This window comes from Poecile atricapillus, chromosome 4, assembly GCF_030490865.1.
Source record: "Poecile atricapillus isolate bPoeAtr1 chromosome 4, bPoeAtr1.hap1, whole genome shotgun sequence".
Classification (NCBI taxonomy): Eukaryota; Metazoa; Chordata; class Aves; order Passeriformes; family Paridae; genus Poecile; species Poecile atricapillus.
Window position 1 is genome coordinate 9,048,909 of NC_081252.1, and position 22,498 is coordinate 9,071,406.

Genomic DNA, 22,498 nt, shown 5'->3' on the forward strand with positions numbered 1-22,498 from the left:
CACACCAGCACTAAAGATGTTGCCTTTCCTACTCCTCTCTGAAGTAGCCAAATATAAGCAATTATTTGCTGATATTATAACTACTTTTGCAGATACCAGATTAAACCATGAATGTTTAGTACTGTCTTTATATTGCTCTTTAAACCTATTGTGCCAGTGTGTGTGAGATAAAATGACTTGCAGAATGTATTTTCAGGATCAGTAACACTTCTGTTTTCTTCTAGGTACTTATGTATTTTATTTACCTTGTGCTTGCTTTATGGAGTAGAGGAGAACAAACCTGATGCACACTCATAGCAATAATTACCTTTAAAAATAATTTATATCTTAGCTTATTTGAGGACAATTACATTCTAATAATTACCTAGAAAGAAGTCCACAGCTAACTGTAATATGCAACACTGCAATAATAACTCTAAATTATTACTATAAGGAAATGTGAAATGTATTGCTATCACGTCATGTTTCTGTAGGACTCGGGCAGCTCCCTGTGGTAGAGTTTATAGAACAGGCCTGTGTAGACAGCTGGGAACTCCCTCATGGTTATGTCAATCCTATCAAACCCTTCCCGGTACCCGAACAGTAAGAGCTTGGCCACGTTGCTGGTGATGGGTGTGGTGTTTTCCGTCCTGGCCAGCTCCTCCAGGTCCATCCACTCGCACCGGAGGCACTCGTGCTGGCAGAAGCTGATGTGGAAGGAGGAGGGCTCCATGCGGCAGATGATGTACATGTCTGACTTCCCGAAGGCTCCGGGGTGTTCGTGTTGCTGCCTGATGCTTAGGATGGACTTGAACTCTGACTTGATGCCAGTCTCTTCAAAAACCTCTCGAACTGCTGTGTCTCCTGGGTGGAAAGAGCAATCCTCACAATACATCTGAGAGTAATTTAGCACTCCTTAAACCTTCTGGAAAGGTAAAAAGCCTCTTACTCAGCATGTTCTCTGTTCTGCTTCATAAGGTTTTCAGAACGTAAGTCTGTTTTTCCAACACAAGGATAAGCTAAATTTTTTGGTTCCCAAACAAAAATAATTACTGTGTGTTGTTCCTGTGTATATCCTACAGAATTACTTTGGTAATGCTGTACAGGGTGTGGTTTGTAATGGACACTGATGGCTGCTGGCTCCACTGATCTGTTAATCCAAGCACTGCACTGTCTTTGCAGTCCTTTGGATCTCCATCCCTCTCCTTGCCCCTGCCCAGTCTCGGGTTCAGACTCTGTGCAGCTGCACCTGTACTGATCTCAGTTCTCTTGATCAGATCAGTTTCTCTGCACCTCACCCCAAGGGGTAACAAAATGGGTAAAACTCTTTTCAGAAAGTGAAAGTTGGTGCCAGGTCCTTTTCAAGATGTACCTTTAGAGTCTGGTGACATTTCAAATATGCCACAGCACCAGTGCAACACAGAGCCCGTTCTTGCAGGAAGCATGCTGCGAGCATGTTGCATCTCTGCTGCATCTGTGCTGCACGTGTGCATTCTGTGTGCCCCAGCCAGAGTGAGGTCAGTGCTAACATTCCTCACCACAAACGCAGCAGGAACTTGAAGGGTCTGCAGGGTCTGCGTGCTGCAGTTCCAGCCAGAGAACCACCCATTCATCCACAACTCCTCCAGAGAGAAGATTTTTCTCTTCAGTAACAAATTCAAGAGCCCCAAAGAAGTTTTTTAATATTCCACTCATTTCCTCAAAGTCTCCAATTTCATCGTAGTCAAGTCAAATCCAACTTGCCTGGGGTAACTACTGGTGGGTTAAATACTGTCTTTTCCCAAATTAATGTAACCTGGTCGTGTCTGTTCTGAGTGGTCAATGTACAGAACTGTTGTGCAGTGCTATCTGCTCCTGTTAGTTCATCTTCAGTAAGGAATGTGTGCTGACTTGCTTCTGAAAGCAAATGCATTTTAAAAGACTCGTAGAGATTCACCATCCTACGGAAGCTTGCATCTTGCCAAGTCAGAGGGGAACAAAACAGACATTTCAGGGGTGATTTTAGATATTGGAAATTTTAACTCCCTGCAGGTGTTTTTGTTAGTGGGCAAGGAAGGGGCTGTGTTACATGGAAGTGAACTGAGATCGTGAGGAATGCTGAGGCAGGCTATAGTTAAGAAAATTGCAGTAATGAGGGATTTCATTTAAGCTTTGAGCTTTGCTTTTAGATGGAGTGCTGTTTTGTTTCTCTTTTATTTAAATGTGTGTGTGTGTATATATAAATATCTAATGACAGTTAAACTAGAAGAAACACTAAGGCTGGAGTTTCAGAAATACTCAGATACAAAAATGTGTGCACTTTGCTTAATCTGAATTGTGAAACTCTTGGTGTCACTTGCAGGAGTCAGCTGGCGCTCATTTAAATAGGCAGCCATGCATGTTGTGACTTCATGTCACCAAAGGATTTTAAGCATTGTAATAGCAATTTTTAATTGTAATTTGAAATTTAGTCCCTTGACTGACTTGTGTTTTTAAGGTTTGATGTAAGAATGAGAAAGGAAAATTAGGCTCTGTTGTATTTTATGCTTTACTAATTTATATCTTCTTGTAATATAAGCTGTGATGCAGAGAATAGTAACTTTTATTATTCTGAAGTTTAGAAGTGGCAGGAGGGAAGCTGTAAGAGATTCTTCTCCTGGGTGGTTTTGAGTCCAGGCTCCAGCCGTAGTCTCACCTGTTAAGTGAGGGGTGGCTGCTGTTGTGCTCAGTAGCAGTATCACTCTGGGGAATCCCACTGGAACACCAGTGCTGGTCATTTGTGGTTCCCCTGAGTACAAAAGTCCTGCTGCTGCTGGCACTAGAAGTGAGGAGGAGCCTGGCTAGACAACAGCCATGGCATTTGGGATTCTTTTGAAAACATGGATCCATTTCACCACATTCCATTGCATTGTTCAGCAAGTATTTTTGATTTCAATTACCAGGTCTGACAGAAAGACTTGAAAAATGACTCATGAGTTATAAAAACTAAACTCAGCCATATCCTGACAAGCAGAAACTTTCTTCACGAATTGAAATAGTAACTGGATTACAGCTCTACCACACACTGTTGTAGGGAGACTGCTAAAGCAGGTATTTCTAAGGTATGGAACAGCCAGGAAACCTGGGCTTAAGAAGTAACCATCCTACGGATCATGATTTTAAGGGCTGAGATACGAGGAGAAAAAAGCCAGATTTTCTCTCTCTCCATAAACACCCTTGTTCATTCATTCACCTGTGAAGATAAACTGCAAGCAGTGTTCACCAGTTGTGCTGTGTTGGAGAGAAATGAGTTCTCAAGCCAGCACTGTTTCATGCCACAGGAGTGCCTCACGTCTCTGTTGGGAATATGTGCCCCCAGGACTGAGGCCCTGCACTTCACCCTGGCCCTGTGCCAAGGAGCTCTTGGTCCCAGCTAATCAAGTGCAGGGGGTGGAAGGAAGCAAGTGCATTTATTTCTGTTTTGTGCATAAAAAGGGAGAGTTGGAAATTTGTGCTCAGTCCATCCCTGAGGTCACTGCCCTGGATTCCAGTGTGAGCCGAGAGCTCCCTGTTTCAGTTTTATTTGGGCTATATATGGATTACCTTAATCCTCTGCACTTCTGGCTCATATTGCAGCATATCTGACCAGCCTACAAAAACTTAGCTGGCCTCAAGCACTCAAAAGAAAAGTGTGGAAAAGAGTAAATGTTACAAACACAAAACTTCTTTGTCCTGAACATGCTACCCTGTTACCATTAGGGTCCCAGGATTGTGTCACTCCATCTATTCACCATTAATTGAAGGAAACAATCCATCACAGGAGTGACAAAGGTCAGGCTGTATTTCAGCGGTGTTCATGTGTTTATAGTTCAGTTGATGGCTGACCTGTTCTCACAGAACTTACCAATGTCTTCTCCTGGATTAGACAGACCTCCTGGAAATTTCCATGCGTTTATAGTCTGTATTGGGGGAAAAAATCCATTAATGAAACAGTCAGCCTGTGCTGCACTCTTTAATACAAAAGAGACAACATAACTCTTTTGACATATTGACACATAACTCTTTTGTTGAAGTTGCAGTAGTGTTATTTTACAAATATCAGTAAGTAGGAACTTGTTTGTTCCTGCTGATGTGATGATCAGAGATGGCTACAGTCTGTATGAACTATTGGAACAAAACACCTACTGACTGAAAATACAAACTGTCCAACAGTCATTAGACAATGTTGCTGCTAGATAGAGTAGTTGAATATTAAAAAAAAAAAGCTGCTATAGACTATATAATCTTCTATTTAATCACTAATGTATTCCACATCCATTGTTTTGGCTTTTAAAAAATGTATATATATTTAATCTTACAAACAGGTATTATGATTGTACTGTTCTATACTGCACTGGCTTTAAGATGTCTCTGTGTGTCTGTAATGATCATTTAATGTAACTTGTCATTTTCATGGAATACAAGAAATGAGGGCTTGTGTGTGGTTTATGTATAGAAACATTTATTGAATTGCAATAAAGTTCAGTATTAAAACATGAAGTGCAGGCTTGGTGTTGTTACTCACATTGCTAAAGGAGTCCCAGTCCCTGCACCTCTTGCAAGGGCACAAAGATTTGTAGGTTTTACCTTTACTTCTATGTACTTTCTATTTCTTTCCTTGTCAAAAGTTTATGTAGGAAGAAGTTACCCTTCTCCTAGAAATAACTGCAGTAAAAAGGCACACTGGCCCAAAAAGAGCTTTTTTTTTTGTCTCTGCAGCATAGCAGGGAAGCTGTGTGCTTTCCAGTGATTTGAAACCCTAATGACTACATTGGAAATTATTTTTTTTTCCTGGGCATTCTTAAAGGGCTTGGATAGCAATCTAAAGTAATAGATTAAAAATAGTGCAGATGGAAAATACATATATTTGTCTACTGGCTTTCAGATTTCCTTTTAGTTCCTGGAAATCTTTGTGTGCTGTGGAATTGTCCTGTCATAATTAAACCCAAACAGCTCTAATAATTCCAACAGTTGTTAATTTATTCATTTTTTTTTACTCTCATATCTGCTTCAAATATTTACTAAAAGGTAAGCATGCACATTTATATTTTAGTGTATAAAAGGGTAAATAAATGTCATGTTTCTAATGTTTACAATGTGCTGTTCTGTCCCTGGAGACTCTCTGGAGCTGGAACCACTTTTGGAGTCTACAGCATGAGATGTAGGTTTATGCTTTAATTGGTAATTGCTGAATGACAGCCTGAAAGTCCTCCTAAAGCCAAGTCCTCAACATTTTACTTTATTTTAAGTAAAAATATAAAACACAAAAATGAAAAATAAACATTTTCAATTACAGGAAATAAGTTCAGAGGAAGAGTATCTTTTGTGTTACAAACTGAGTGTGGTATGATTGAATCTGCCTATGAAAGCACTCTTTCACTGAAGCTCATTAATTGTGTTGTAAGTCATAACGAAGTGATGTTTTGGGTCCTGAGGAGAAAATTCAGGAAAGACAGGAGAATGAAGCCAGAGAGATTCTGACACAGTTTCAACTGTATAAAATGAAAATTATGCATCCAAGTGTTTTCAGTCTACCTAGCTAAGTTCTGATTGTTTTATGTTAAAACTGCATTAATCTCACTCTCTTAGAGAGTTAATTTGTGCAGTTTTAACAGGAAACACTTTAACTTGCAAATGGAAGCATCATGGAGGCTAAATGTCCCTTGAAATGAGTAGCACAGGCAGCTGCCAGTGAGCTGGAGAGCTTTCTGCAGCAGCTGAGCTCAAATCTGGGTTAGCTTGCTAGGGGCTGGAAGACATTTCAGTGATGGATGGAGTGACCTCAGGCCACATCACACCAGCCACCCTCACCACAGCCCTGCTCTGGTCTGGCATCCCCTGTAGTGAGGGTGGGCGCTTGCGTGTGCGAGGAATTCAAGATCTTTATACCTGCTGGACCAAGGTGGTCTCCAGGTCACGGCCAACCATGCTACTGCTTGTTTAAAGCCACAGGTACGCCTGGAACTCTGGAAACCAAACCAAATGGGTATCCTCTCAAAATCTGTTTCAAGCCATGGGCATTTTTCAGAGGTCTGCCTGGATCCAAACACGAGATGAGGGACTCCTGGGTCAGTTACAGGAGAAAACAGAAAGCTCCAAGCAGGAAGGATACTTTAGTTCTGCTGAATCAATCTGCAGTTATAACAAAGCTGTTGATTTTCAGAGTTGTTTTTTTTTTTCCCTTAATATGGAATTCAGTGATTTGTTGATATATGTGTTTAAGACACTTGTAAAAGGAAGTAACTTTCAATGTTGGAACAATTTTGGACTGGAATAAAAATAAACACATTTTTGTTTTACACTACAAAATAGGCTTATCTAAATTAACTTCTCTGTTTTATAATCCTGCAACAAACATACCTTATTTCTGTCTTGTACAACCAACACCTTTCCAGTGCTTTCATCTAGAACAGCACCTGGTATAGAAAGAACATTGAAAAAGAGGTGGTGTTGGACAGTGTCGTTCAATAAAGCATAACAAACCCCTAATGTACAGTTAGCAAGGTTTGTATGGATGAATCACGAAGCGGTTTGTCAGTGGAAAACAGATGCACAATAAAGTATCAGAAAAAGGTTAAGTATCCCGTATAAAAATTCAGGGTTGGCAGTACCAAGATAAATAATTGCAACATTTAAGTTCCAGATTAGACAAGAAATGAAAAGAAAAACTTGCCTGTGTTAGTATCAGAACTAAAGAATGCAAGATCAAGAGGTTACCCAAACAATCCGAAGCCACTCACTTCAGCAGAGACGTGCCTGTAATCTTCCTCAAATAACAGGGAATTTTCCAGTGACTCTGGCTCAGAAGCCACCCTTAACAGGGACCAATTTTTCTCTTTTTCAAATTTCAAATTTTTCACGTTTTTGTGAAATTCATGACAAAGCCCCCACCTGCTGCAGTGAAGGTTTGAGTGGTTTTGGGTTAGTAACACCCCAGGTTTAGTACTCTGGGCTGACTGCACAGATAATGTTCAGCTGTGTGACTGGCTCTGAACTGGCACTACCCAGCTAACAACTCATGACAGGAACTGCACCATAATCTGGGTCAACTTCTCAATCAAAAAGGGTTGCTTCCAAGTGGAGAAGTGACAAAAACTTTGATGAAAAAACCTGTCTGAGAAGTGCAGCTTTTCCTTATGCCCTCATGCTCAGCCCATGACTTTCTCCCACAGATTACAAGTTTTCCTACTTTCTGGAACCCAAGTGCTTTCATGTTTAATTATGTCATAATCACTGGTCATACTTTAAAAATGTCCTTGCTTTAAAGCAGGTATTTTTCTCAGATTTTGAAGAGTGCTGTGGTGAGCAGGACGAGTGCTGTGGTGCAACTTACCAGGATCTTTTCCACATCACTCATGCATGGCTTTCAAATTAGAGGTTAACTGTAACAAAATGCTTATGTCATTTTACAGCAGGAGGAAGAGGATACAGGCACATCTGTGATGACATGTGCATTTAAAATGCTATGGGGAAGTATGCCCAAAGGAAGGAATTATTAAGGAATGAGTGTCCAGCTAAAAACATCCTGGTTTTTAATAATACATGGCGGAGTTGTGTGTAGGAGGATATTTCAAAGATGAAGTACCAGTCTTCCTTCAAGATATGTCAAAGGACGTGCTTTAAGAGGGTAGTCACGTATCTGCCTCCCCAAGGCTTGTGACTTTATGATTTCATTCCTCCTGTAAATATTTAGCAGTGTCCAAGTCCAACTACTGTAATGATTAAAGGAGGCAACAAAAGGAAAGCAGAAGGAACTTTGCGATTAGAGGATCTGTTTTCTAGAAAAGCCATTTCTCAGCCAAAGCGTCTGCTGAGGCCAGGTAGGGCTGATAAAGGCAGGAAACTGCTGTTTGAATCAAACAGAAAGTGTGCTTGCTCTCCTCTGTCCCCCTGAAATTGAAGCATATGAATGTAATTTTTGGCAGTGAAATTCCCAGTGAGGTAATCAGAATCTCTGCTAGGGGACACCTAAATGCAGAGCAAGAGGGAAGAAAACACACTAACAGGATTTGCTGCCTGGTGTCATGTTCCCTCACTGGGCCACACCTGGTTGGCATCAGTGAGATTAGAGTGTGACTGCTCTGAATTGTGGTTTTTAAAACTCTCCCTCCTGCTACAAATGTGGAGGTTTAAATCATCCAATGCCAGGATGACTTTCTGGAAAGGTTTACACTTGAAACCCAACCAGGTAATCACTATTACAATACCACTTGGTTTTGGAATGTTCTCTTTTGGGAAATAGGCAAGAAAAGCATTTTATAAAGCATTTAAAAAATAATCCCTCAGATAACTCCAGATTATGAGTAACGGAGGAGAAAAGTATCTTTACCCCACCTGTTTTATTTATGACTGATGTAAAAATGCATGCAAAGATTTCAGTGTTGAGATGCACTTGTTAAGCAGAGATTGAGAGCAGACACCACTGCCTGCAGTGTAAGCATCAGCAGACAGGAGCAGGTATTTGTGAAACACCTTGGGAACTACTTTTAAGTCACAGTAATGCAGCTGCTGGTTTCAGACCTCCCTAAGTACCAGGACTGGCCAAGGCTGACGATCCTATGTGTGTGTAGGCTCTCCTTCCTGGAGTCCTTCAACTCCAAGGACTTTGTTTCAACAGGCGGATTAAGGTGGTAGCAATGCAAATAACAGCTGTGTTGTAAGGCTTGTAGAGCATGTGAGGGGGAAGGAAATGCCTTTCACTTTTCTTCCTCTCCTTTTACTTTCCTTCCTCAGCTTGTCCTCTCATGCCATTGTTGCGTGGCATGTTTACAAACACGTCACTTGCTGGATGGCAGGCCACATCCTCCTCGGAGGTGGAGAATTTTGGAAATGCTTTTTAAAAACACGTTAATCACTTCATACACCAGAGACTCCTCTGTACCTTCACACATGTGGAAAATCCTGCCGCCTACAAACGGATGTAGTAACTTAGCTGGGAGACACATCACATATTCCACTATTTCTAAACAACAATGGCCAAGCCCAATGAGTAACATTTGCTATTCTCTGCTTGGCCACTCTCTATCCAGTCTGGTAAAACATGACCTGACCCCGCTTATTCACACCTTTGTCATCACTTGGCTGCACTTGGTCCTGAGGCACAAGCCCTGGCTGTGCTGTTTGCTGCGTGGGAAAACTCCAGACAGGAGGAAAAGCAGCTGCTGGTCTACTTGGCAATGAGACTCGCTACCTGCTCCCTGTTCCCGTGCTGGTTCCTGCTGGCCAGCCAACCACTCTCCACATCTCTGCTTTCCATTTTGAGGATGCTCACGGGACTGACTCCTGCATTTCACTGACTGGCCACGGCTTCGAGATGGGGACTCTCACCAGAAAATTGATTTTATTTATTGCAACATATCCTAAAATACTTTTTGGTTAGGGAATAAAGAAAGCCTTGTGTTTGACCCCCTCCCCAGTATCCGTATTTAAATACTTTAATATTTCAATAAAATGAATTAAAAATATAGTGGAGCCTTTCCATTACCCCAGGTTTCCCTCCTAAAGTAGAAAGATAATGGAGTAAACCTACCAGGTGGTATCCATGTATTTTTGGGATGTGTTCCAGATCCACTGACAGTGAGTAGAACAAAGGACAAAAAAACCCCACATAGCAATCATTATTTTACACTTTTCACACTTTCAGCTGCCTAGAATGCTTTCCTGGAGTATTTACGTCCTTTAAAGAAAATCCCAATAAAGACTAAAAGCACACAGGTTTGAAAAATGGTAGCAAAGAACACATCCATTATATGTTGCGCCATTTTAAAATCCATACAATAAATTATGAAATCCATATACCTGCACTTTCCAAAGTTTTCTTTAAAGATTATTCCTACTTACAGAGTGCAAATTAGTACAAAGTACTTGCACAGCTGAAAATTATGCTCTGAAAATACATTTTTAAATATTTGCGAGCTTTTCAGAGTTATGATTTTTCTTATAGTTCTTTCTGATGCCCACCAGGGTCACAACAACAATCTCTTGCGTGATTTCCTTTCAAGCAGCACTTTCAGCTGTGCAAGTTCTACTTCAGAAAAACCTCTCTCTCCCTTAGGTTTCCTCACAAGGAGTAACCCCGTGCTTTTGCGAGGAGAATGCGCTGTCCCGCTCCAGTTTAATGCCACATATTTTAATGGTGAGGTTTCCATACCTCAGGAAAACATGCTCCAACATGCCCATTGACAAACTCCAAGGCCGCCTTCAGCATCCACCCTGCCCTCTGCTGGCCTGGGACCGGAAGACTCCCAGTAGTGATGTCTTTTCCCCCAAACTTCCTTTCACCTGACCTGCTGCTACACGGAACAAACCATCTTTTGTGAGTTCCTCCTAACTAGATTTTTAGTCGAGAAGTAACACTCCCCAGAGTCCCTGCAAGCCAAGGACAAAGAAGTCAGGGTTGCAGCTGGAGAGGTTTGCTCTCCCCAGTAATTTCTGTGTGTTACTGTAACCCTCAACCAGCACATGAGGGGTCCAAATCTCCAATTACAACAGATAACTGAGCAATGGGATAAGTAATGGCTTAGCTGTGGAACTCTGCTGAGTGAGAGAACACAACCACTGGAATTTGGTGAATCTAATTTCACTTATTATTAATACTGGCTTATTATCAGTCCCTTGTGCTGTGCTATATGAAAAAATAAAATAAAAAAAAAAAAAAAAGGGAAACTGTCTTGTCTAAGTCCTTGGAAATTTTCTCAGTTATGGAACAGCTTTCCAGCTGTGGTTGTGGGAGGTCTAGATGGGTAAGAGTATGGCATTTGTTGGTTTTTTTTTGTAAAAGATATGTTTGGATTAAAGACTTCTAGGCACTTAGGCAGCTTAGATCAGCTTTCAGACCATTGCAGTTTAGGGTAATAGATGCTTTAGCTTCTCAACAATCTCTGTTGGGTCAAGTTTTCCCCATTTACAGACATTAACTTGAACATAGCTTAGATAAATACACATACTAAGCACACGGAGCAGAGGAGTGCTTTCTTCTCTACTTTGGTGATTACTTTTTCATTCCAAAATGCAGGAGCCAGCTGGTTTCCACGTGCTGGTTGTACAGAGGAACAATTCCTACTGAACGGGCTCCCAAGGGCTCCTTCAAGACTTTCTGAGGGTGCAACCGCTCCCATAACTCACCTGCAACCCCCAGCTGGTGTGTGGCGAAGCCTGGCAGCCTGCTGGGCCCCTCTCCCAGCCACAGCGTCAGGGTGGATGAGCCCTGCTCAGCGTGGTGGAAAGCAAAGCCTTGGGAAGCAGCCACTGCCACAAGGCTGCTCTGGAGGATGGGGACACGGAGCCAGACAGCAACACGGCCTTCATCCCGCCACTGAGACACTGACTCTGCAAGAGAGGGAAGTGAGGAGGGTCAGGGATCCTTTTGCCCTTGATCTGCGCTGTTTTGAACTTTACCACACGCTACAGCTGTCAGTAATGTGCAAAAATCTGTATTTTCCATGTTATTTACCACAGGGTAAAACTATTGCTGGTGTGAGAAACTCACCAGCAGTCTCAGAGGCTGCCAGCTCAACATTTCATGTGCAACAACTTGGTGTTCACGTGCAAAATGATGGCTTTTACGTTTGGGTCTGCCATGAGAAACAGGGACAACTACTCTTCTGGAGTGCTGTGTCCCATTCTGGGCTCCTCAGCACAAGGAAGATAAGGAACTAGTGGAGTGGTCCAGTGGAGGCCACAAAAAGGATGAGAGGTCTGGACCATCTCCCTGTGAGGAGAGATTGCAGGAGCTGGACCTGTTCATGTGGAGAAGATGAGTCTCAGATGGGGCCAAATCCATCCATCCAAGTACGGCAAAGGTGGGTGCCAAGAGAATGATACCAGACTCTTTTCAGTGGTGCTCAGTAATGGGACAAGGAGCAATAGCCATAAACTGAAAACACCTGAAGTTTCACCTCAACATGACGAAGAACTTCGCACTGAGACTGGCAGAGCACTGGAACAGGCTGCCCAGTGGGTGCACGGAGTCTCCTTCTCTGGAGACATTCCAAACCCACCTGCTGTGGTTTGTCACTCCTATGCCTCCTGCTCCGGGCGATCAGACTGGATGATCTCCAGAGGTCCTTTCCAAACCTAATTATTCTACGCTTCTGTGAATGACCCCCTGCTCCCTCCTGCCAGTGCCCTTCACCTCCGGGTCGCGGCTCAGGGTCCGTGAGGGGAGGGCGGCGGCTGAGGGCGCCCCCTAGCGGGCCCTCCGCCGCCCCTCACACACCGCCCCCCGCCCGCCCCGGGACTCGGGATCCCCGCCCGGCACTTGCCCCGCAGCCACCGCCCGAAGGCGGCCCGCTCCAGCCGCGGGGAGCCGCGCAGCTCGCCCAGATCCACGCTCACCCCCCCGAACTTGTCCGGCCTCGCCCGCAGCCCCGCCAGGGCCACCCAGCCCCGCGCCCTCCGCAGCGCCCGCCACGGGCCCGCCATGGCGCTGAGCGGGGCGGGGAGCGGCCGCCCCCGGGGCGGCGCCGGCCTCTGCTCCGGAACCGCTCTGTGCCGGCCGCGGGCAGCATGTCCGCCTCCTCTTCCAGAAGGAAGAGCAAGGGGCGCCCGGCCGCGGGCGGTGGCTCCCCTCGGGATGCGCCCCTCGGAGCTGCCGCGGGCGGGCCGCTGGCGCTGCGCGTCGCCGACGCCGTGGAGGCAGGTACGGGGTGCGGGAGGCGGGGACGAGCAGCCCCAGCCCCGGCTGCCTCAGCACGGCGCGCTGAGGGCGCCTCGTTTGAATCGGAGTCCCTGCCCAGCCGCGCTCCTGGCTCCTCAGGAAGACGGGACCGGGGTAGGGGGCTGTCTCAGTCCAGGCCGCCAGGAAACCTGCTCTGATCCCCGTGGAAGGGGAAATGTCGGTGGTAGCTGAATCGCGGTGGAAGGGGCAGTGCCGAACGGCAGCGTGGGACCGCCCGTGTTCCCAGTCCCGCCGGCTGCGCCTCACGGGGCTCCGCTCGCTCCCCTGAGGGCGAGCGAGGTTGTGCTTGCCGGGGAGCGCGGGAAACGCCGGGTGTACTGAGGGGAAGGGGAGAAAAAAAAATACTTTGTTTTTTTTTTCCTTTCGAGGAGATGACAAAGTCCCGAAGATGCTGCGCAGAGCTCTGGCACAGCTGTCGCTGAACAGCATGAAATCGGCAGATCTCTGCATAGGGAGGCCGGCCCTGCTCACCTCCGCTGAGGGGCGGCAGGAGGTGAGACCCTTTCTTGACCCTATAAGTGCATTTCCTGTTCTATTAGCTTGTTCTTGTTGTATTCAGTGGAACCAGCATGGATGGTGCATTGAGATAAATGGTGAACGTGCTCTTACGCGTTTTCTACACTGTAGTTGCATCTGTTGGAAAAAATCCACGCAGCTGATATTTTTTTTTCTATAAATTGATAAGTCATGTGTGAATAGATGGGTTATATATTATATTTCACATAAGCACACACATCTCTTACGTGCAAATAAAGTGTATAGCTATTTGCTCATCTTTTTTTCACTGAGGGGTAGCATTTTCTGATCAGCACAATGTATGCTTTTGAGTTATCTGCAGAATGTGTAGAGAGTCCTGGTGGAATTTTTTATCATATTGGTAAGCAAAATATAGCCCCTTCAATTTTGAAAGTGTCTTAGATCAAATATAAGCTCAGTGCCCCTTGTGTCTTGCTCAGTGGGACCAGGTTTTAACCTAATCCTTCATATTAAATCACTGCTTACCTTGACTGGAAATGAGAGGGGCAAGACCTCAACTGACAGCTCTTTGCTTTGAAAACTCTTCCTAGGTCTGTATTGCCTGGCCCACCACAGGCTTCCCAGGGGGAAGAATTGGGCTGGGTGAAACCACACAGAAGAACCTGAAAGTAAATCCAGGTGATGCTGTCACTGTGCAGCCTGTGACTGGTGCAGTCATCCAGGCAGAGGAAGTCGATGTAAAGTTGAGGTATGGAACTTGTTATATCACCTTATTGAGGTTTTCATTCAACCACTTCCCTTCAAAATTTGTCATTCTCTTATCATTTCACAGAACTGGCATTTGGATTGTTGCAGAGTCTGATTATAGTTATTTTCTAAATAAAGTTACTTTACAGGTACTTTTGAAAGTGTCCTAGCACTTGAATTAACATCATAGCTCCCAGGCAGTCAGTTGCAGATTTTTTTTTCTGGGAAGAAATTCCTCCTGATGTCCAGAGAGCCATACATTCATGTAAGAAGCAAGAATACTAATTACTAAAAGAATAAATTGACGTCCCATTGTTCAAGCACTTCCCAGGTTTCTAGGTGCTTTACAGGTGTAGCTCATTCTCTGCAAATTAAACACCTCTGGGTCGTGCTTGTGTGCATAATTTAGCTTTTCCTCCACTTAAAAGAATCAATCCCCAACTCCAGACCCCAACAACATAACTCTATGTTTACTGATCAGGAAAGGCAATGATCTATTAAGAAGTGTCCTCTGAATTAACTTCGTGGCACCTGTTTTCCATCAAGTCTTGATGGTTAAAAGCCGAGAGACAGCTTTCATTTGCAGGCTTAGGGCTCCCCCCGTTGTTCACACTGAGCTGCAGCAGCTGCGGCTGCTTTCAATGCCTTTGGTGCCGCTGCTTTTCAGCATGGAAGTCACACCCAGGTGTCAGTGCTTTACACAAGTTGTGGATTTCCATCTGCAGAACGGATGAAGTGAGTCTTAGCTCTGAGCCAGTTAACTAAACGACTAGAAAATGCTGTGTGGGGAAAACTTGGAGTGTTTTGCTAATGGATGTGTAAATGCTCAAGGCACTGTTTTAGTCAATAGAGGTTGTGTATGTGTGTATGCAAGGCTGAAAAAGACATGCCTGATCTGAATTCTTCTCAGTTCAGTACCTGTAACAATTATCATGCCTGGACAGGTGAGATGCCTGCATTGCCTATTTGTGATCCTAAGAAACGATAAATACAATCTAGAATTTTGTTAATTACAGCATTTTGTTTGGCAAAACTAGCCCCAGATTAAATAGGTACGCTTCTTTTGTTGCTATATGTTTAATATCTTCAGGGTTAAAAATCCATATGATATGAAGACTGTGATGTTCTGGGGACTGTGGTTTTATTTTTAAGTGCTTGGAAAAAACCAATTTTTTTCCTTCCTACCTCAGGGACAAAGATGCCATCGTGAATGCTGAGGAAATGTCTGTCTGTCTACTGAGAAACCTTGGTATGAGTTTTCCTGCTTCTCTTTTGACTGTTCAATTTTTGTAGTTCTGGATTCAAGAGCAAACAGTTTCCTTTTATGTTCTAATCAAGGGCTTATGGCAAAATAAGGGATGTTACTTTGTTCAGGGATCTGTCCCTGATCCCTTCAGGCTGACACTGTGGTGCACTTCAGAGTTTGCTTGCACTGTGAGGAAGAGTTCACTGCTGCACGTTAATAACAAGTTAAAGGATCAAGTTAACTTGAAATAAAGGATTCAAGTTAACTTGAAATCCCAATCTTTGAATTCCCTTTTTTATGTTGGTGGTAAATAAGTCAAGTTGCTCTTCATTGGGTGATAGGTGTACTAAAAAAGCATGGTGAGTTATTCAAGGTAGTGAATACAAAATTTTTACTTCTCACAATACTAATTCCAAAATCCTCCCTTTGTATGAAGTTTAAAAAGCTGAAATTAATGATGAGTTTAAGTATGGGAGATTACATGTGATACTGAGAAATGTTTATCCAGTAGAGCATGCTTGTGCACAAAAGGATCATTGAAAGGACCTGAAATCACCTCCTAATTAACTTCAGTTAATTAATAACTTGTATAACACGTTTGCTCTCCCTCCTTAGTGTTTACACCCTTCAGTTATGTTAATTTATAGCACTTTCTAAGCTTCCTGATAAAGAATTATTCTGATGCAATAATGTCTTGAGTGTTAATTTGTGCCAAAATAGATTGAAATAGCATCATCTTTGTATTTTTTTCTTCTTTAACCTTCTCATAGATGGGAAAATAGTCCTGCCAGGAAACCTCTTGGCTTTCACTTACTACGGCAAGCTTTGCAACATCGTGGTGATGAAAGTGAAGGGGACTGACGGTGCCGAGCTGATTGCCCAGGGCAGCGCCGTTCCCAGCGACTTCAATGAGCCAGACCTTGAGAGATCAGATTTGGGGAGCAGTGCCTTAGACCTGTCCTTACAGCTCAGCAGGATGGACATTGGTGACAGCCCAGAGGTTGCCTCCACGAGCACCCCGAGCAAAGCCGTGGATCCAGGCTCACCAGCCACACCCTGCGCTCCCGACTCCGGGCACAGAGACAAAACCTGCAGCGCGGGAAATGGTGCAGACCTCACCCAAGATCTGGAGCTGGCTGGGGAGCACAGCACTGAGGGACTCCCACTAACTGGCAAAATCGGAGCAATGAGCAATACAGATTGTTTTTACTACATTTCTTCAAGAACTAAAATCAATTTTATTGAACCAAGGACTGGTGTAGCAGAGGATGGCGACTCTGAGTCCCGGGTCACCTATGACATGATAGGAGGCTTAAGCAGCCAGCTCAGAACTATTAGAGAAACTGTTGAACTGCCCTTGAAGCAACCTGAACTGTTCAAGAGTTACGGTATGATGCCTGAGAGTTGGCTTTCTTCATTAACTTGCTTCTTTGACGTGGCTTTTTTTTCATTTTTTTAAACATAAATTACTCCAGGATTATGCACCAAATTTTATGTAGCTGATCTGGTAAACTTGTGTGTCCCATCAGTGTCAAACTGCTTTATAGTTACACTGTATAGATACTGTGGAGATGTTCTGGTTAGCCTGTGTGAAAAACAGTTGAGCAGTGAAGAAATGTGTGTCTGTACCAAAATTCAGGCATGCATGAGGAGAATTTATAGCAAACAGGAAAGGCTTCTCTACCTGGACACTTGAAAGGTGCAGTCGTTTGTGTTGTCACACGATTTTGTGTTGGTAGACTCAGTTAATTGTATGGAGAAGAACTCGGATTAATTCTGCTTTTTTTTTTATCCCTGTGTGTTCCTGCAAAATTTGAAGGAGGTCTTTTAACTCTCTTTACTCAAACTGCTCAGTGTGGAGTTACAGGGTGGAAAATCAAATTTGATTACTGTTGCCACACATACATAAAAAAACTTGGAGGATTTTTGTGACTCTGTGCTGTGTATCTATCACAAATGGCTGTGTACCTTGTTGAAGCGTGTGTTGCTGTGAGACAGGGCTCTTCTACCTATAAATATTTCTTTAATATCTTGTCTTGGAGGCCCTTTGTTTCTCTCTATGACCTCTTCCCCCCCACACACTTCAGAGAGGAGATTTCAGCAGGGACAGTTTCCATAGCACACAGGTGGCTCCTTCCTGGTCATGATCCACAGGTGTCAGTGGGGCAGTGTGAGGTGTCTCCATCCAGGAGTGGTCCAACCCCAGCATCACCATGTGGTTTTGTAGCAGCAGTTTGCTTCAGCATGAGTGTTCTTCGTACCTAATCCCTAAAGCTTGATTCTCTACTAATCACATGATGGATGGTGATGTTTTCTCAGCAGTTACAAACATTTAGCCCCCATCCAAACGTTGGGGGTCCTTGTCTGCTCATGAGCAGTGAGGCTGGAGCTGAGGTGAGCCTGTGGTTCCACAGCCCTGTGTATTGCCAGTGCCAGAAATGCCACAGGAGGGAGCAGCACATGCTTTAATGGACTGCAGTGAAGGAACCTGTCTGTTGAGATGCTTTTATTTTTGTCCTTTGTCAGAGGGCAGATTAGTTTTTCTCTTTCCCAGTGTATTAGTTTCTCAGATTTGGGCTTGTGGCCTGCCTTTGAGGCATCATTCCCTGTCTGATTCCCAGTCCCACCTGATGTTTCTTTGGTTGTGTTTCACCAGCGTCTTTTGTGCTGGGGTCAGGCCTGTGTACAACATTTGTCTCTGCTTTTTGCTTTCTAGTTTTTCAACTTCTGGTTTTGGCTTTTGTGCCCATTTAATTTGGTTTTGCTGGTCTGAAACTTTCTTTGGTGGGCTCTTTACCTGGGATCAGGGTAGCGTTTCTTGCAGTTTACCTGTGTTTTCTGACCAACTTCGGCTGTACACAGCAGTACCTTGTTCTTCCAAAGTCCTCTGTGTTCTGTACCTGAATGTTTTTGGCTCTTATCATGTGCCATTAAATAGGCAGATTCATCCTTTTGATGTGTGTTTTTTCATCATCTTGTAAGCATTTGTAAATCAGGCCTCACAGTATTTCTAGAACTTTCTGGAGTGTTGAAGAGGAGTGGTTTTCTGCTGTGTGACATTTGTCATAATGATACTGCAAGAATCATGAATAACTTAAAGTGTATTCACAGATGTTAGGTACTCAGTCTAGTAATTTTTTTAAAAAAAAAGCAGTGAAGATTATAATGAACGACTGAAAATATAATGATTTAAATAGGTGATTTTAAAGAGAGTTTTCTGGACATTAAAAATAAAAAATGTGGATGAATGTCCCATTTAAGAGTGATCTTTTCCCTGAAAGCCTAATTCATCGTAATGACGTTTCTGCTGAGGGGATTAATGCTGAGGTCAAGCTAATACTGGTAATAACAGGGACAGTGAAATGTGCAAGTGCAGGCTGGGCATGGCATTTATCACCAGTAACTTCTTTTCTCTGTTTGCATGTGCTTATCCCAAGGGATCCCTCCTCCTAGGGGAGTGCTGCTCTATGGCCCTCCAGGAACTGGGAAGACCATGATTGCCAAGGCCATCGCAAACGAGGTTGGCGCTCACGTTACCGTCATTAACGGCCCTGAAATCATAAGCAAGTAAGTCCACCCACTTGGTTTTCATTAATTCTGTAAATACAGTAGCCCAAAATATACCCTGGCATCTGTCCATTGTGGAGGGATGTAGTATTTGGTGTGGGTTACCTGCCCAAAAGAGTCAAAACAAGCAGGAATGGGTTCTCTCAAGTCGGGCTTGTGTTTCTTGTATCAAAAGAGGTTTATTGGACTTGGCCAGGAAATTTGTGTAAGGCATGGACTGAATTTAAAGAGGGGATTAAAATCTGCATCTGCAGTTGCCTGTAGGTTAGTTCTGCAACAAGAAGAGAAACTTGTTAAAGTGTATTTGCAATTAAGGAGACACTGCACAGACTGATGTCTCCAGAGGAATAATTTCTGTGTTCTTCTTCAAAAATGTAGATAACACTGTTTCTAACACAGAAGAGAAGCAGTTCCCTTCATCTCTAATGGTTCTAACTTTGCCTGTCTCCCATTTCTTTATTTTCTGGTCCTTGTGGAAATAAAGATTATAGACTTCAGGACTTTGAATATGTGCGCTACAGCTTTTTGTGAAGTCACAAGCAGTAATTTTCCAAGTTGCTTGGAAAAGACAAAAAAACCAGTTTTTTTTTATTAAAATCTTTTCATTCTCATAGGTTTTATGGGGAGTCTGAGTCAAGGTTACGTCAGATATTCGCTGAGGCTTCTCTCTGGTACGTTCCTTTGGGGAATTCTATTAGTGGTATTGGTTCCAGCCTTAATGTTCTTAATAGAAAAATATATGCAAGGAGCTTTGAATTGTGATTTTTCTTTTTTTTCATCTATCAGCTTTTTAAAAGGAAATAAATTTCTTAATGTAGAGCTGAGCTAGAAGGAAAGCAGTGAGATTTTAGGATGCCTCTTAAATCCTTTAGGACACTGTCCTTTTTAACAGGCTGTTAGGGATGGTGCCAAATCGCTCGACCTGTGTGATTAGTGCATTGTGTTCTTATTTCATAACAGACGGGAGCATGAGCCAGAGTTTCACCAGGATCCAGATTTTCCTCTAGTTTTTATCTTTGGAGGCCAGCTCTAAACGAGTTGGCCTTGGTACTGGATATAGCATTCTTCTGGAGTAGGGTGGCATCTTGTCCAAATTGTTAGGCCTGGCTCAGGCAGACTTTAGACTTCCATGTGACTGGTGTTCATAGTACATTAGCAAAAGATTATTGCATACTGAGAGTATTAGTTGTCTAATATATTATTGGTTTTCATTTTCTCTCTGAGTAACACTGTATACAAGATTAAAACTTTCAGTTACCTAAAGGAGTGGGATGCTTGTTAATTTTTGTAGGAACTGGACGTTTTCTATTAGCAGCTTTCCTCTGCCTTAGTGTTTTAAATCTTCCCAAGCACCTTAACATTCTTTCTCCTTAATTTTTTTCCCCTCAGTCGCCCCTCAATTATATTTATAGATGAGTTGGATGCACTCTGTCCAAAGAGAGAAGGGGTTCAGAACGAAGTGGAAAAGAGAGTTGTTGCTTCACTCCTGACATTAATGGATGGCATTGGCTCAGTAAGTTGAATCTAAAGGGACAATTAATGTACATGGGGACTCACTAAACAAAATGATATTGCTTCTACTGTGGAGCCAATGTGAGATGTATCACTTGTGGGGAAAGGAAACAGATTTAGGTGAGACTTTTTAGAATAATCTAATGCTTTTTTGGATGGTAAGCAGAGGACATAGGAGAGGACTGTCTCCTGAAAACTGTTAGTTTAAAAGAAAGTAGGTTTTTTCCATTCACTGCCTTTCCTTTGCCTTCTCTCACCACTCCTTGTAGTTCTGGAGATCAAACTGAAATTTCAGTGATAGCCCATCATTGAACTAAACCAGGTATTTTTAATTGCTCTGAAATCAAGGTCATCAGAATATTTCTGGTGATATGTAGGCTGCATGATTAAAGGCAACAGCAGCTATTTCAAGATTGCCAGAGCAGTATGTAGGGCATAAACAAAAGCCTAATAAAGAAAGAGTAAATTTAATTGACTTGAGTAAATTATGGTTTAAGCCAATAAAGTTTGGCAATCTCTGATCTATTATTTTATGATTATTAGCAGGAAAGATGAAAGAACTCTGTCCAGAGTATGAAAATAAATTTCTTCTGTTTATGTAATCTGCAAGTTTCTCATTATTTTCCTGCATGGCAGTTTGAGTTGCCCAGCCTGGAATTGTTCACAGGCAGATCTTATTTTCTGGTGGCAAGTGCTGATGGATATTCTTCCTGGAGACTGCTTCATTCACAAAAAGAGAATGACATTGCAAGAGACCTCCTAACTGATCTTGCCTCATTGTAAAAATGAAGAACCAGAGCTTGAGGAAATTTATTAGGATTTTTGACCTTGCTTTTCCTGCTAGGCCTACAGGAAGTTTTATAACCTCCTGTCTCTGCTGGGTTTGATACCTGAACTGATTTGTTTCCCAACCTTGTTTATTCAAGGTCTGCTGATATCATTTTGTTTTTGTGCCAAAGCTGCATTTTAGCTTAAGCCTTTCTTTTTCTCTCCTTGGTTCTTTCCCAGTTTAGGAAAACAGATTCTTGGGGATTAAAGTGGGAGTGCCTCTAGTATTATCTGTTTGACATTTAACTGTACTTTTAAAGTAATATTTGGTGTTGCTTGATGCCTTCAGGAAGGCAGTGAAGGGCAGCTGTTGGTCCTTGGGGCCACCAATCGCCCTCATGCCTTGGATGCAGCACTGCGCAGGCCGGGGCGTTTCGATAAGGAAATAGAAATTGGAATTCCCAATGCCCAGGACCGTCTGGACATACTCCAGAAGCTTCTCAAGAAGGTTCCCCATTCACTCACAGCAGAGCAGTTGGCCCATCTGGCTGACAGTACACATGGTTATGTGGGTGCAGACTTGGCAGCCTTGTGCAAGGAAGCAGGTAAGGCTTTGCTTATCTTATTTAGGTGATTACTTTACTGTTAGTCTCTATTACAGGAAAAAAAAAAATCCACAGTCTGTACTAATAGCTTTTGAAACAACTGAGGTCTTAATAATTTTTGTGTCAAGGAAAACACAGCCAAGCGTGTCTCTTCCCAGGCAGACGGGAAGAATTATTTGAATATTAATAACTTTTAAAATGCAGTGTTTAGATCAATAACCCTTGGGAATCCCTCGTGCCATTTCTAGGATCTTAGCTTGCTCTCTCTCAGTAAACCACTGGTTTTGGGAGTTGACGAACATCCCTGAGAGTTCTTCTACTCTCTAGACAGCCCCTTGCCCACAAAAATCCTGAGTCACTCTGGCTGCACAGCTTGTCCTGCAGGTCCTTGTTTCCAGGATGGCTGTGGGCCTCAGTGGTGTTTCCTGTGTCTCCCTTCCATATATTGTGCCCAGATTCCATTTTCCTGCAGGTGAGAAGCTCCTGGCAGGGGCGAGGGCGCTGTGTGCACCTGGCTTAGGTTGTGCAGCAGAGCTGAGAGAGCTGCAGAGCGCGCCCTGTACCGGGGGCTGGAACGTGGCTCCTGGCCTTGGGAACAGGCATAGCCCTGGAGAATTATCCATGCATCATGCAGCCAGGGTTCAGTATGTTCCAGGGAATGCTTCAGCATGATTTCAGTTCTGTTTTCATTGGATGAAATATTGCAAGTACGCTCTATCAGTTCCCAGGTTTTGCTGGAGTGCGTCTGCAGTTTGAGCGTTGGAGCTTAAACCTGCCCGTGAGCAGCTCTTTAAAACAGCTGAGTCAAAATACGACTGTCCAGCTCTGCTGACATGTATTTGCTCCCTTGTAGTTCACAAATAAGTTTGCTGCATGTGCTGGTTACTTTTATTTCCTTTGGCAGCGGGACAGCTTCCTCTG

The 22,498-nt window shown here is 43.4% G+C and overlaps 2 protein-coding genes across 4 annotated transcripts in view; one reads left to right on the top strand and one right to left on the bottom strand.

Annotated features, from left to right (window-relative positions):
• Window positions 1-20: 20 nt before the first annotated feature.
• On the bottom strand, window positions 21-12,435 carry NUDT6 (nudix hydrolase 6). The gene is made up of 5 exons (XM_058837467.1): window positions 12,240-12,435; window positions 11,101-11,304; window positions 6,337-6,392; window positions 3,842-3,896; window positions 21-843 (listed from the first exon to the last, which is right to left on the bottom strand). Exons 1-5 carry the CDS (start codon window positions 12,397-12,399, stop codon window positions 455-457), a joined length of 864 nt encoding a protein of 287 aa, XP_058693450.1. The 5' UTR covers window positions 12,400-12,435; the 3' UTR covers window positions 21-454.
• AFG2A (AFG2 AAA ATPase homolog A) overlaps window positions 12,384-22,498 on the top strand; it is a 166,258-nt gene continuing 156,143 nt past the window's right edge. The window contains exons 1-9 of one of the 3 annotated variants that reach the window (XM_058837466.1): window positions 12,384-12,616; window positions 13,024-13,148; window positions 13,723-13,880; window positions 15,070-15,128; window positions 15,896-16,513; window positions 18,563-18,692; window positions 19,307-19,363; window positions 20,082-20,205; window positions 21,322-21,577. In XM_058837466.1, coding sequence (XP_058693449.1) covers window positions 12,484-12,616; window positions 13,024-13,148; window positions 13,723-13,880; window positions 15,070-15,128; window positions 15,896-16,513; window positions 18,563-18,692; window positions 19,307-19,363; window positions 20,082-20,205; window positions 21,322-21,577 — 1,660 coding nt within the window. In that variant the 5' untranslated portion in view covers window positions 12,384-12,483. The remainder of the gene's footprint in view (window positions 12,617-13,023; window positions 13,149-13,722; window positions 13,881-15,069; window positions 15,129-15,895; window positions 16,514-18,562; window positions 18,693-19,306; window positions 19,364-20,081; window positions 20,206-21,321; window positions 21,578-22,498) is intronic. The other 2 variants (XM_058837464.1, XM_058837465.1) reach the window with 2 other exon arrangements.